Here is a 13,114-nt window from a genome sequence, read left to right on the forward strand (position 1 = left end):
GTTTTTGTTTCCAAATACAATTATATTTTAAAGTATCAGGGATTGGGACTTCAACAAATGTATTCGGGGTTTGGGGCTGTTATGGTTTGCATTTAGTTGTCTCCCCAAAGCCTCATGAAGTCATAGGGCAGCTTCTGGAGTTTGTGATTGGTTATTGTGGGTGTGGGTGCAACACCTGCCCTGGGGCAAGTAATCTGCATTACAATGTGAGGAGGGGAGAAAGGCTGGCTAGCTGCCTGAGTTGTTACCACTCCCTTTGCTCTCTGCTCTTTGATGCTACCATGAATGGCTGCTCTGTGCCATGTGCCACTCTGTCTTGGAGCCAGCCAAGTATGGACTGAAACCTCCACTAACTGAGAGAGCTAAATAAAACCTTTCCTTCCTTCATTTTGAATGTTGGATATTTTGCCTCAGCAATGAGAGAAAAGTACCTAAGATGGGTAATGTACCCTTAGCCATGTACAATATTTAATTGCCCAGGCTGTGGAGTTAGCTAGCGCTGGGCTTGAATTTATGTTTTTCCAATTACTATTTGGATCAACTGAAGAGATTCTTTTGAGCTTTAGGTTCTTACTTGTGAAAAATGGGATATTTCCTATCCAAGGATCACATGAAATAATGCATAGAAGTTGTTTAGCCATAGGCAAATAATATACACTCAGTATATAGCAACTGCTTTTCTTCTTATTCCAGTAGGGGTAAATGAAACCCAGTTGCAAAAATTAAGAACATTTCCACAGACATGTTGATATTTGAGGTGGATCTCTAAAAGGAAGTAGGGTTTGACTGAAGGACTTGGTGTTGTGGGGGGACTTCCAATGCAAGAAACAATACTTGGCTATGGCAGTGTTTACATTTTAAATTTTATTTTTGTTCAATTAATGTGTAAAATTGTGCATATTTACGGAACACCATGTGATATTCCAAAACATGTGAAATTTTATGTTGTTCAAACTAAACTAAGCAGAGATACTCGACTAGTCATCATTTCCATAGCCTTTGCTTTAGTTTTCTTGAAGCACCAGTACATTACTCTCTCAAGTGACCCTGCTATGCAAATAGAACTCCTGAACTTATTTCTCTTACCAATGCCTCAATATGCCTTGACCAGACTTTTCTTTGTTCTTCTTGATCTCATTCTCTCCCCAGCCTCTGGTAACACCATTCTACTATCTACTTTGTTAAGGTCAACATTTTTAGATTTTACATATGAGTGCAGTAAGTAGTGTGGTATTTGTCTTTCTGTGCCTGGCTTATTTCAGTTACCATAATGTCTCCCAGTTCCATCCAAGTTGGGTAGGCCAAGGACAGTTTCATCCTTTTTATGGCTAAATAATACTATGATGTATATAAGGATTATAACTTTGTCCAGTCAACAGTTGATAAACATTTGGGTTGTTTTTATCTCTTTGTTGTTGCAAAGAATGCTGCAGTAAACGTGGAGTGCAGGTGTTTCTTTAACATCCTTATGTCCTCTCTTTGGGATACATACAGAGAAGCAGAATCGCTGGATCATATGGTAGTTCTTATTTTAGTTTCTTTAAAAAGCCTGTTTTGTTTTCCGTATTGGCTCCACTAACTAACATACTCACCACAGTGTGCAAGGGTGTTCTGTGCCCTACACCCTTGCAGGCACCTGTTGTCTTTTGTCATTTTCGACAGTAGGCATCCTGACTGAAGTGCAGTCAACTTTCCTCGTGGCTTTCATTTACATTTCCTTTAGGGTTAGTCCTGTGGAGCCCTTTTTCATATACATATGGTTCATTCATGCCTCTTCTGTTGAGAAATGTCTCTTCAGGTCTACTGCCTGTTTTAAAAGTAGGATCATTTGGGGCATTTTGCTGTTGAATTCTTCACATGTTGGGAATATTAGCTCTGATTGGATGTATGAGTGCAAGTATTTTCTTCCATTCTGTAGACTGTCTTTACGTTGATTGTTTCTTGTTCTGAAGAAGCTTTTTAGTTTGAAATAATCCGGGGCCAGGGAGATGGCTCAGTAGAATAAGTGCTTCCCTGGCAAGCACAAAGGTCTGAGTTCAATCCCTGGTTCTGCAGAAAGAAAGAAAGAAAGAAAGAAAGAAAGAAAGAAAGAAAGAAAGAAAGAAAGAAAGAAAGAAAGAAAGAATCCTACTTGTCTATGTTTGCTTTTGTTCTCTGTGCCATTGAGGTTGTCTCCAAAAAACCCCGTCCCATTCCAATATCCTGAAGTTTTTGCCTGTGTTTTATTTCATTACTTTTATAGTTCCATTTCTTGCATTTAACATACTATAGAAATAATCCCTGAAAGTACAGCCTTATATCTCTAATTGATTTTTATAACTGGGATAGGAAAAGGTCAAGTTGATTTTTATAACTAGTGAGAAAAAGGGTCCAGTTTCATTCTTCTGCATACAGATACCCAGTTTGTTGGAATCTGGGGGGAAGAATTGATGGGTCATTTTGGCCAGAGAGAAAACATGACAGAAGATTAGTGATTTATATTTGTGAAAAGCAGGTTGAAACTCTATTGTGGAAGCCCTTTGGCACCCTTCTGGGAAGTTTGCAGTCTCAAAATCATGAAGAATCACATCGTATTTTGAACAAGAGAAACTGACCAGTAATGAGCTTTAAGAATATTTCAGTAACATTATTTAGGTTACATAAAAGCTACATGGTAAGGCAATTATAATCATATTTCTAGACTACTTGGGTTTTCAAAGATGCCTTTAGGAATTTATGTATTTGATCAGCAGGTATTTATTAAGAGCTTACTGTCTGCCAGCAGTAAGACACTGGGAAATGACTCGGGGGGTTCCCCCTAAGGATTTGGCTTTTAAAAATAGCTTTATCATTTCTGCTTCCCAGGCTTAGAAGAAGGGAAGAAATACACTGAGAAAATAGTGGCAAAACACAAGGAGGTTCTTGAGTCTATTACTGAGTTATGTGGGTCCCTTACAGAGCTTGAAGAAAAATTGAAGGTAATTTCTTCTTTTCAGAGTTTGTATTTTCATGTGATATAAATAAAAATGTATTGATCATATGTCTTCTGATGTTTAATAGATATTAAGAGACACAATGTGCATATAGTTTCACAGTGTTCTAACATCCTTATCTATATATTTCTGATAATTATGTTTCTTTCCCATCACTGCGGAGGAAAATATTACTGAGAATGCAAACTAAATACAATTAAAGTGTCTGGTTTACGTTTTCATAGATTATATCCTAAAGGATGAATGTGTACTGTTAAACCCAAACAAACATCTTTATTAAATAGCCTCAGTTTGTATTCATAAGTAATAGATATAAGGGCTGTTTTTTATTCCTCCAAATTGTAGCACCAGAGAAAATAAAACTAATATCCAGCTATTCTATTTATTGAAGATTTAGTTTCATGGAAACATTTAATCTAATTGTTATCACTTCTTATGGAATATAATATAAGTGGTAAAAATTATACAGAAAATGTTATCTTTATGCATAAACAAAAACCAATCACAGGAAAAAGTGTATGTTGTTTTATGTGTGTCATGTCAAAGTCCAGTTTGATTTTTTATTCAATTGACTGGAAGAACTAGTTATTTAGGATGGGGAGATACCAAGGAAATTAAGTATAAGCTCTAAAACAAAACAAAACAAAAACATAGGTGCCTTAGAGTACTAACTCTGTAAATTACTGTATTTCTGAGCCACAAATTCTATAGATTATTTTATTTCCTTGGGTCTCAGTTTCCTAGTCTACTAAATAGATCACAGGGTGGCCCTAAGAACTTAAAAAAAAAAATCCCAGATTACTGTTGTCATTATTGTTTCTACTGATGCCTCATAGTGGTCTTGCAGTGCAGAGTAGAATCTATTTACTTCGTAGCAACGTTTTTTTCTGTATGAATTTTTATGTCATCAATTTGAGCATCTGTTCCATTCAAATAATTTGTGAGGCTTTTAATTCAGTAAGTACTCAAATTGGTTGTTTTTCCCTCTGGTTAAGAATTGAGATGTTTTTCAGCACTCTTAATGTTTTAAATAACACTACGATGAACATCTGTGGGTAGTACTTTCTTGCCTTTTTGTATTATTACCTACACATAAATTCTCTGAAACAGTTCAGGAAGATTTGTATGGAAGTGTTAATATTTCTAACATATAGGTGAAATTACTTTCCATAAATGTTTTACAAATTACATTGCTATCAGAAATATATGAGTAAAACACCTATCATATTTTTGAACATTGATATTTTCTTCTCACCTCTGATCTCTTAAGGTTCTTTTCCTTCTCCTGCCATCCGATACACAGGCTGAAAAATCATTGCTTCCCAGACACTTCTTTCTACTGTCCATAACATCTTTCACATTCATGTTGTACGTCTTCAACATCATGAAAGCCACTCTCCACAAATTTTATCTTTTTGGGCTCTTGATCTTCATGGTTATCTTTTAGAAAGAGCTGTTTCCATAGCCTGTCCTCACTTTCTCGTTCTGCATTCCTGTGACACTCCCTGTAGTCAGGATTATACCCAGAATTCCCAGCCTACCACTTGGATTCTCTTTTGCATTTGACAGAAGTCCCCTGAATATACACCCAGTTAGAGCACCCTTCCTAAATACAGCTCTGCTCATCTCATTTCGTGTTCAAAACATTTCACTTTAAGCTCTGAATTGCTTACTATGTAAAGTTCAGACTCAGACTTTCCAGTGTTTTGAGACTGCTTGCCTGTTCCAGCTTCTCTATTCATTATAGATTTCTGCCTTGTTGGTCTTCTGTTCCACTTCCTGGTCTTTCCCACTTCTATACCTCTATAGTTTGATTAAATTTTTTTACTTCCATACAGTATGGCCTACTGTCTCTGATTATTGATATTTTACCATGTCTGAAAACCAAACCTAAATACCATCTTCACAAATCCTTCCTATGATTTCCTCTGTCATCAATCTACTGAACTTGTGTTCTTTCCTGCCTGTCCTAATCTAGTCTAACTACTATACCAAATACCATAGACTAGGTGTTTTGTAAACTACAGACATTTATTTCTTATAGCTTTAGAGATTGAGAAGTCCAAAACCAAGACACCAGTAAACTTGGTGCACAGTGAGTGCCCACTTCCTATAGACAATGACCTTCTTACTTTAACTTCATAAGGTAGAAGGGGAAAGGATCTCTCTGAGGTATTTTACAAGGGCACTAATCTACTGATGAGGGCTATACCCTTACAACCTAATCACCTCCCATAGGCTCCACTTCTAATGCCATCACCTTGGGATGATGATTTCAAAATGAATTTGGAAGGGATATAAACCTTCAGACCTTTGCCATGCCACAGACAGTAGACATCACTGGATTAGCATCCCAACCACCTCATATGATTATACTTAAGAAGTTCTCTAGCTGTGTTCAGCTTACTGCCCTGCAGTACATTTAACATGGTGCTTGGCCTTCTAAAGTTACTTCTTCAGAAAGAGTTTGGCATTTGTAGCAAATGGTCAAAGGATTAGCACAAAGAAGCATCATTCAGAGCTTTAAAAAAGAGGGGTTTTGGTTGAGTGGATGGATACAGAAATGAGTAAGGATCTCTTTAGCAAGGGAAGGAGGCATCAGCATCCACTCTTATGAGTTACTGAGTCAACAAAAGCTCATCAGTGAATGCTGACCCTTTCCAGATGTTTGTATGCACAAATGTCCAGGTTTTATGATTCTTTTTTCCAGTTTGATGGTATGGATCTCTTTTGTAGAGGTTATTAAAGTAGGCCCAGCAAATGTGGTCATGGCTAAAATAAAAATAATTTTTGTTTGTATAGTAATGAGAGCTCTGAAAATGATTTCATATATATTATATCCAGCAATTTCTAAATTACTCTGGAAAGAGAAATAAGTATTACTTTCCTTGTTTTAGATGTGAAGCCAGAGACCCAAACAGGATAGAGGTGCTTTCCTTGGGCCCTGTAAGGAGTGACAGATCTGGAATTTGAACTTAGTATTCTTCCTACAACAGCTGCCTTTGTGGAATAAGATATAAAGTGTATACTAAATCAGAGTGACTCATCCAGTTGAGGTTTAGAATTGTGATTAAAAGCTGACTCTCCCAGCAGTGTCCCTACATCTTTGGAGCCAACATAGCATGGGCCCTTTGCCGAGTATGCCTGTTGCCTTAAGGCCTTCCCGAGCTATCTCGCGGACCTGTTCCAGATAAAATGTGTCAATTCTCCTGTTGGACTATAATCATCATAAACTGATGAGCTCTGTCACCTGGAGTCCCAGTGGCTCTATTCACCTTCCCAAAATCTTCTTAACCCCATAGTAGTTTGTGACCCCCACAACCTCTTGATAGTGCTGAGCCCCATGAAATACAGGTAAAAGCATCACCCACATGAAAGAAACATCCTGTATTCTCAATTGCTTTCTTCTTTACTAGACTCAGTGATATTTCTGTCCTCTTTTCAAGATTCTCCCAAACAGATTACCTCTGAGTTCTCTGGATTTCCTTCTTCTTCTCCACCAGAGACATTTAATCATTCCTCCTGCTGCTCCCCAGACTCTCCCGGTTGCTTAAATTGCCATGCACTGTGGTTGCCATCTCTAGAGGATGTGCAAGCGAGAGCATCCTGTTGTAACAATTACCTCTTTTCCCGCTGGGCCTTTGAACAGTTCATTTTTACTGTAATGAACTCTATCAAAAGAGTAAGGCAGGAGAGGAGCTGGGAGCTTGGAGAGATAATTCTGTGAATCACATTCACCTCCTGTAGAAAACATTTGCTGAAAGCTTGTAAGTGGCTTATGTTTTGCTTCTAAGGAGTAAGTGTATGGCATTGTTCCTCCAATTTGCCTCACCCAGGTTCTCACTAACTGTTGCTTTGCCCAACAGGGAGGTACCCTAAAGATGCAGCCAACTTGGGAAGATTTTCACAGCAACTGTATTGACCTACTAAAGGTGCCAGTACGAAATAAGCAGGCAATATTCAATGAAGAAATTAATAAGGTAAAAAAAAATCACTTAAATTCAGCTAGTCCTTACTTCTGTTTGTGGTCATTGTGTACTGGAAAAAAAGGTGAATTGAAACATTCTTAGGAATCCAAATCATATCTCCCAATGTGTATTCAATGTGAATTTCCCAATCCCCAATATTTTATCTACCCTTACTTAGTCTGTTTCTCGCCTGTTTCCCATTGAGTCCTTCCCACTGAATACTGGAATAGTAACCCTTCAGAATAAGTGGGTACATCCATGCCAACACCATGATGTTGTCCCATGCATTTCTACTTCTCCCATCTCCAGCTGCCTTCTCCATTGTCCTTTTATGTCTTATCTACCCTCAATTTTTACTTCTTTCCCTTTATCACACTGCCAAGTGATGGTTTTACACTGTCTATTGGAAGATCTCGGTGCCTGAAATTAGATTCTACATTGCTCCCATAGAGTCTACCACTGGGTAATATTTCTAGTCATCTGCACTAAAATACAGAATCTAGCTGAAGTTCAAATATTAAAGAATTTGAGAAATATGTAAATTACTTGAAAATGTAGGCATTTACAAATAAATTAAAATATGGAGTAAAAGTGACAAATATTCACAAAATGCAAATGCATCATTTTCAAAAGTAATATCTACCTTGCATCATCTTTATGAATTTTAGAGACTCTGCTCGCTCTCTAGTCATAGCTGCTGGACTATAATTGGTACTTGACCTTTTGCTTTTACAACTTACCTGTTCCCAGTGTTTCTCTACTATTGTCACAGCAGATTCAACATGATTCCCAACAGCCTCTAAATTCATAAGATATACTTCCTAGAATATTTTATAAATACACAGATATGCACACATACACGAAATTAAAAAAAAAAAACTAAAAACCCAAGTATACAAACCTTTCCCTATTTGCTGCAGTTGATTCAGGGAGAAAGATTTCTTTCCTTGAAGTTAGTACAGTTCTTATAGCATCCTTACAGGTCCTTCTCCACACATTAAATCTGTGTCAAGATCTAGTGCAATTATAGAGTCCTGGCAGCAAGTACCCATAAGCAAGCTGTTCCTTTTCCTAGGTGCAGTCACGAGCCTCTTAAACTTTAGTTCCTCTCTTAGTCAAAGAACAGCTGTCGGGGGTGGTGAGATGGCTCAGTGGTCTAAAGCACCTACTTAGAACAAGCTTAGCAAAGCACAGGGACCGCGGTTCAATCCCCCAGCACCACATGCCAGCCCGCCCCGCCCCCTGGTGGGCTGAGCTGGACACACACAACATACACATACACACACATAATAAAATAAAATAAAAACACTTAAAAAAAAAACAAACAAAGAACAGCTGTCTAGCCTTGGTCATCTTGTTGGGTCTTAGTATAACAGTCAATGGTCTTTGGTCACTATGGTCTAATTCAGTCTTTCCCAACTTTGGCATCAGTGACATCTTGGCCAGAGACTTTTCTGCTACAGGGATGGTGTTATGCACTGTGGAATATTTATTACTATCCTCAGCTGCTACCACCAGATGCTAATAGTGCCACCAGTACCCTCATTTATGTCAATAAAAAAAAACCCCATGTCTATAAGCATGACTAAATGCCTTCTAAAATCACCCCCAATGGAGAGCAAAACAACTGATTGAAATAATAAAGGACAGTTTTAAATATATACTACATACTCTTAACTAAGTTTCTTAGAGTTCCAAATCCAATATTATATTATTAATTTTATTTAATTTTGTCAATTTTCTTATACTATGAAATGGATACATTTTATAAAATCTTAGAAGTTGCTTCTACTAAAAAACACTAATTTATACTTAGTAAATTTTTTTCCTTGCTTTTCCTTATTTTCTCATGAGAAAAAAAGTCGCTTTAAATACAAACAGATTTATTTTCATTGAAAAATAACTTTTATTTTAACCTAAGTTTTAAGACATGATGGACCATCAGACATTTAGAGAGAAAGTAAAGGTCCCCAATTATAGCTGTCAAGAATTATCACTGACATCATTTCACATACAAATTCTGGTGCAATTGCTACAGACAGCATAATGAAGGAGTAGCAGTAATCTCCACTATTAAGCAGCTCAATCACACTTACCCTCTTATTGTCTCTATTATGTATATATAGGTCAGATGTGATGACTGGCAAAAGCACCATGTAGGCAGATAACAAGAAATATCAAGTAAAAAGCTTGTCCATGAATTATTTCATTCCATCCTGATACCCTTCAATAATAAGTGTGAATCTTCTCCTGAAAATGATTTGAGTCAGAAGGAACAGTCCTACCAAACTATGACAAGGATGTATTGGTCCCAGGAATTTTCTTCTGGAAATGGCAAAGTGTTTCTCATTTTTCTGACCCCCAAATATAGCAGGTGTTATTAGACAATATGGTCCATGCAATGCGCATAGCACTGTGAACAGATTAATAATAGTATTCTATCCTCACGGTAGGTGCCAAAGCTAAATCCACAGAAACATCTGCAAACGGAGGCACAGAGTATCATGAAACTTGCCTGATGTCTTAGAACTGTTTGGCAGAAGAAGAAGGTTTTTGATGCCAGCATTTATAGTTATAGAGTTTTAGTGCTAGAAGCGATTTAACAATCATCTGATCAAAGCTCATTTTACAGTTGAGGAAACTGAGTCCAAAAAGAGATTAAATATCTTGCCCTCCAAAGGTATCAGGAGATAGTGTCAGAACTGGGCTTTTTGCCCAGTTCTGAATTTCAGCCAGGTACCTTCTCCACAAGACCAAAGGGATGTCCAAGTAACTGCTGCATTCAAATAAGCTGTTTTGTAATGATATTGTAGCTGTTCTTGCCAGAACTTTTCCTTTCTTCAGTCCATACCCTAGAAGCCTTTTGTACCAAGCAATTCAGCAGAGTGTTCTACCATATTAACAAGGAGAGTCCCTAACCCTCCTACATGAATTGTAGTCCTGGTAGGGTGAGGAAGTTGTTCTAGAGACACCTGCCTTGGGTTGGGGGGAACTAGGAAGCACCAGAGTGTTCTTTGCCACATTTATTTTTCTTTCTCACTTTCCTTGCAATCTCCCCTATCCAAAGGCCCCAAGAGTCTCCTTTTGGCTTCCACAGCCCACTTTGAAGGTCTCCTCCAGACACACCTTCCATGGGACCCAGCCCTGTACCCAGCATCTTTGTTACTTCCCACTCATCTGTGTTAAACAATATTTATCCTAAAGTTAACTATTGTGGAGAGGTCTTAGAAAATAAATTCTTGTAAAAAAAAAAATTAGAAAATAAATTCTTGTGATCTTCTTTCAAATTTGCCACATAGGTGGCACCCCATTGAATTTACTTTGAGGATTCATTCTGTCCACTGAATTAGATGGGTGTAGACTGTCACTGTGCTTTCTCTGCCAAACTGTGCTTACCCCTTTCCGGTAACACACACATATATATTTTCTAATAGTAAAGATGATTTCATGGTGGAAATATAAGAAAATATAGTTGATATGTGTTAACATGTGGATACGTTTTTCATAGATGAAACTGTAGGGATCTAGGAAGCTGTAGCTCATTGAGTTGTTAATGTAGTTAGTATATGATTCCATAATGACTTAAAAATTTACCATTTATTTGCATATGAGAAAAAAGGCTCAACTGTTAAAGTGAAATGGATTAGGAAAAAGACATGGTAAAGCACCTTAATTTGTTTGCTGAGATAATTATTTAATGGATAATTCTAGGTTTGTACCATTGGCAAAATTTAATATGGTTTCAAGGATTCATATGATAAACACTCTCATGTTCTATCTCTTAAATGGAGAAATGGGAACCGAGTTTGGGTTTGGTCAGGTTATCACTGTACCCACAAATGCTAAGTAGTTCATCAATTTTAAGTAAAAAAACCCATTTGCCTTAGAGAAACTTCTAGATTTGTTCTAAATTCTATAATGTCCAGCATTTATATCAATGATATTGAAGGACAGAGTAGGTAGGATATTTTAGTTTGATAAATGCTCTCATGTGGCTCTTATAAAAATAAACAAGAAAAGAGTGACTACAATATTTCAATAAAATCATGTCACATTCATCAAGAAGATAATGATTCTCCTAATTATTTTCCATTTGGAAAGTAAATAAACCCTAGAACCAAACGTTTAGAAGGGAATATTAATATATTGAAATGTCCACAGAAAAATATTTGAGAAAATGCTATCTCCTTTTGTTAGTAGAAATTACCTGGCACCATTCTTTTGTGTGACAAAATTTTTTTTCCTATTTTAGAAATTCTAAGATGTAAAAATTATTATATCTATAAATTCCCTTATTATATTAGGCACCAACTATGAAAATCAGATACAGGAGTTGAGAATTAACACTACTAAAAGCTGGGTTTAGGTTTTTTAGGGGACTTCCCAAAACTTCATGACCAAAGACATGCTTTATGGGGCTTCCATTCTGTAGAATCAACCTGAGCACATCCATTTGGTGGACAGGAAAACCAAAAAGGGAGGCCAGGGACAGACACTTTTAGCTCCTTCTTCCAAACTCTCAGTTATGTAAACCAGTTCCAGCAGGGATTGAAAAAGAGTAAGTAGACTGGCTTAGAATTTTATTTAAATTTTATTCAAATTTATCCCCTGAATTTGTACATTTTTAGACAATTTAAAGCATTATTCTTCTGTAGGTTACCTAAAAGTATCATTAAAGAGTTGTCTGTCTTTAAGTCAAATGCCTGAGCTCATGCAAATCAGCCCTTCCTAAGGTGACCGAGATGATGGCTATGGGTGCTGAGTCAGAACTTTTAAGGTCTGTAGTACCAAGAAATAAATTTTAAGATTGCAGGACTAATTTTCTAAACAGTCAAAATGCTGTTGAAATAGGAGGGCGGTTGAATTGTGGCTATGTAGCTACAGGAGCACAAGTGGAAACTTGTGGATACTGTTTTCCTACGGGTGGAAACTGCAAAAGAAGGCAGGCCTTTTGCTAAATATAATCTCAGTACTAGTAAATCACAAAATTTTGAAGGACTCATTCTTTTTGGGAAGAGTTCAAGCAGAAGCTTCCAGAATATTCTAGAAGAAATTCTTGTATCGAATAGGCAGTTTGATCAAAGCTCCTATGACTAGGAAAATAAGCATTCTCCTTACAAGAAGAGATAACAGAGAAACTAGACTAAGCTATTTTAAGAAAACCAAAAAAGAAGGACATTCCTTACTGGATATGTATTTATTTAGTAGTTTGGTTTTTGAATGAGAGGGACTTCTAAGAATTTCTAGATTTTACACTCAGAATTTAAACATCTGCTAAATGATTCAGAGAAACCACTTGCCCTATGCTTTCTCTGAGGGAGGCTCAGCTCTGTAGGACAGGAGAGGGACTATTGTTTTTCTACTCTTCAACCTATTGAACCTACTCTTCAATTTTATTTTCTTAAAATAATGTACAAAATATGTCAAGAGCAGGACTATGGGCTCAAAAGAAGAACTCAAAGTTAAGGCAATGCATGACTTTCTCAGATTTGAGTAGTAGCAACAGGATGAGAACTTCATGCTAATGAAATAAAACAGCCCAAATACTAAGCAGAAGCACAGAAATAGATAGAAAATAAGAGCCCCGTGGTACATGATATCACTTTCAGTTTCAGTATTCTCTTGCATCTATTCCAGGAGAGAAATTTGAGCCTCTTCATAAAGCAGAAATGGACATGGATTAGTAAGGAGAAAGACCAGGCCGTGCAAACAGGAGGGGAATGCAGAGAGGAAGGTGGCAGGTGCGCCCCCTCATACAGGCCTGTGACGTGATTACTCCATGAACATCACCTCCTCCAGCCTGCTATCAAACCCACACACGTACAAGTACCCACTTTCCCTCAGAGTGTCACACCCCTGCCAGTATTTAGTGTGGTGCCTCATCTCTAGGAGGTGTTTAACAAATACATTTTCAGTATCAGAGTAAAACTAAGGGCTTTAAGAAAATCAAGCCAGTCATTAAGAAGTTTTCTCTAAATGAGGGCAGAAAGTTCATGGGGAAAGAAAACAGAATGGTGGTTATCAGAGACTGGGAGTGGGGAGGTGTAGAATTGTTTTCTGGCTTCCATATTTCAGTTTGGGACAACGAAAAGGTTCTGGAGCTGGATGGTGGTGATGGTCACACAAGTGTGAGCATGTACAGTGTCACTGAACTGTGTACCTAAAAATGTTTAA

General features: G+C 37.3%; 1 protein-coding gene across 2 annotated transcripts in view; it reads left to right on the top strand.

Annotated features, from left to right (window-relative positions):
- Window positions 1-13,114, top strand: part of Ccdc141 (coiled-coil domain containing 141) — a 236,979-nt gene that overhangs the window by 218,405 nt on the left and 5,460 nt on the right. Inside the window, exons 21-22 of one of the 2 annotated variants that reach the window (XM_004634708.2) lie at window positions 2,845-2,957; window positions 6,839-6,952. In XM_004634708.2, the coding sequence (XP_004634765.1) occupies window positions 2,845-2,957; window positions 6,839-6,952 (227 nt within the window). Of the gene's footprint in view, window positions 1-2,844; window positions 2,958-6,835; window positions 6,953-13,114 lie in introns of both variants that reach the window. The other variant, XM_023719134.1, reaches the window with a different exon arrangement.

Source organism: Octodon degus, unplaced genomic scaffold (genome assembly GCF_000260255.1).
Source record: "Octodon degus isolate 3935 unplaced genomic scaffold, OctDeg1.0 scaffold00065, whole genome shotgun sequence".
Classification (NCBI taxonomy): domain Eukaryota; kingdom Metazoa; phylum Chordata; class Mammalia; order Rodentia; family Octodontidae; genus Octodon; species Octodon degus.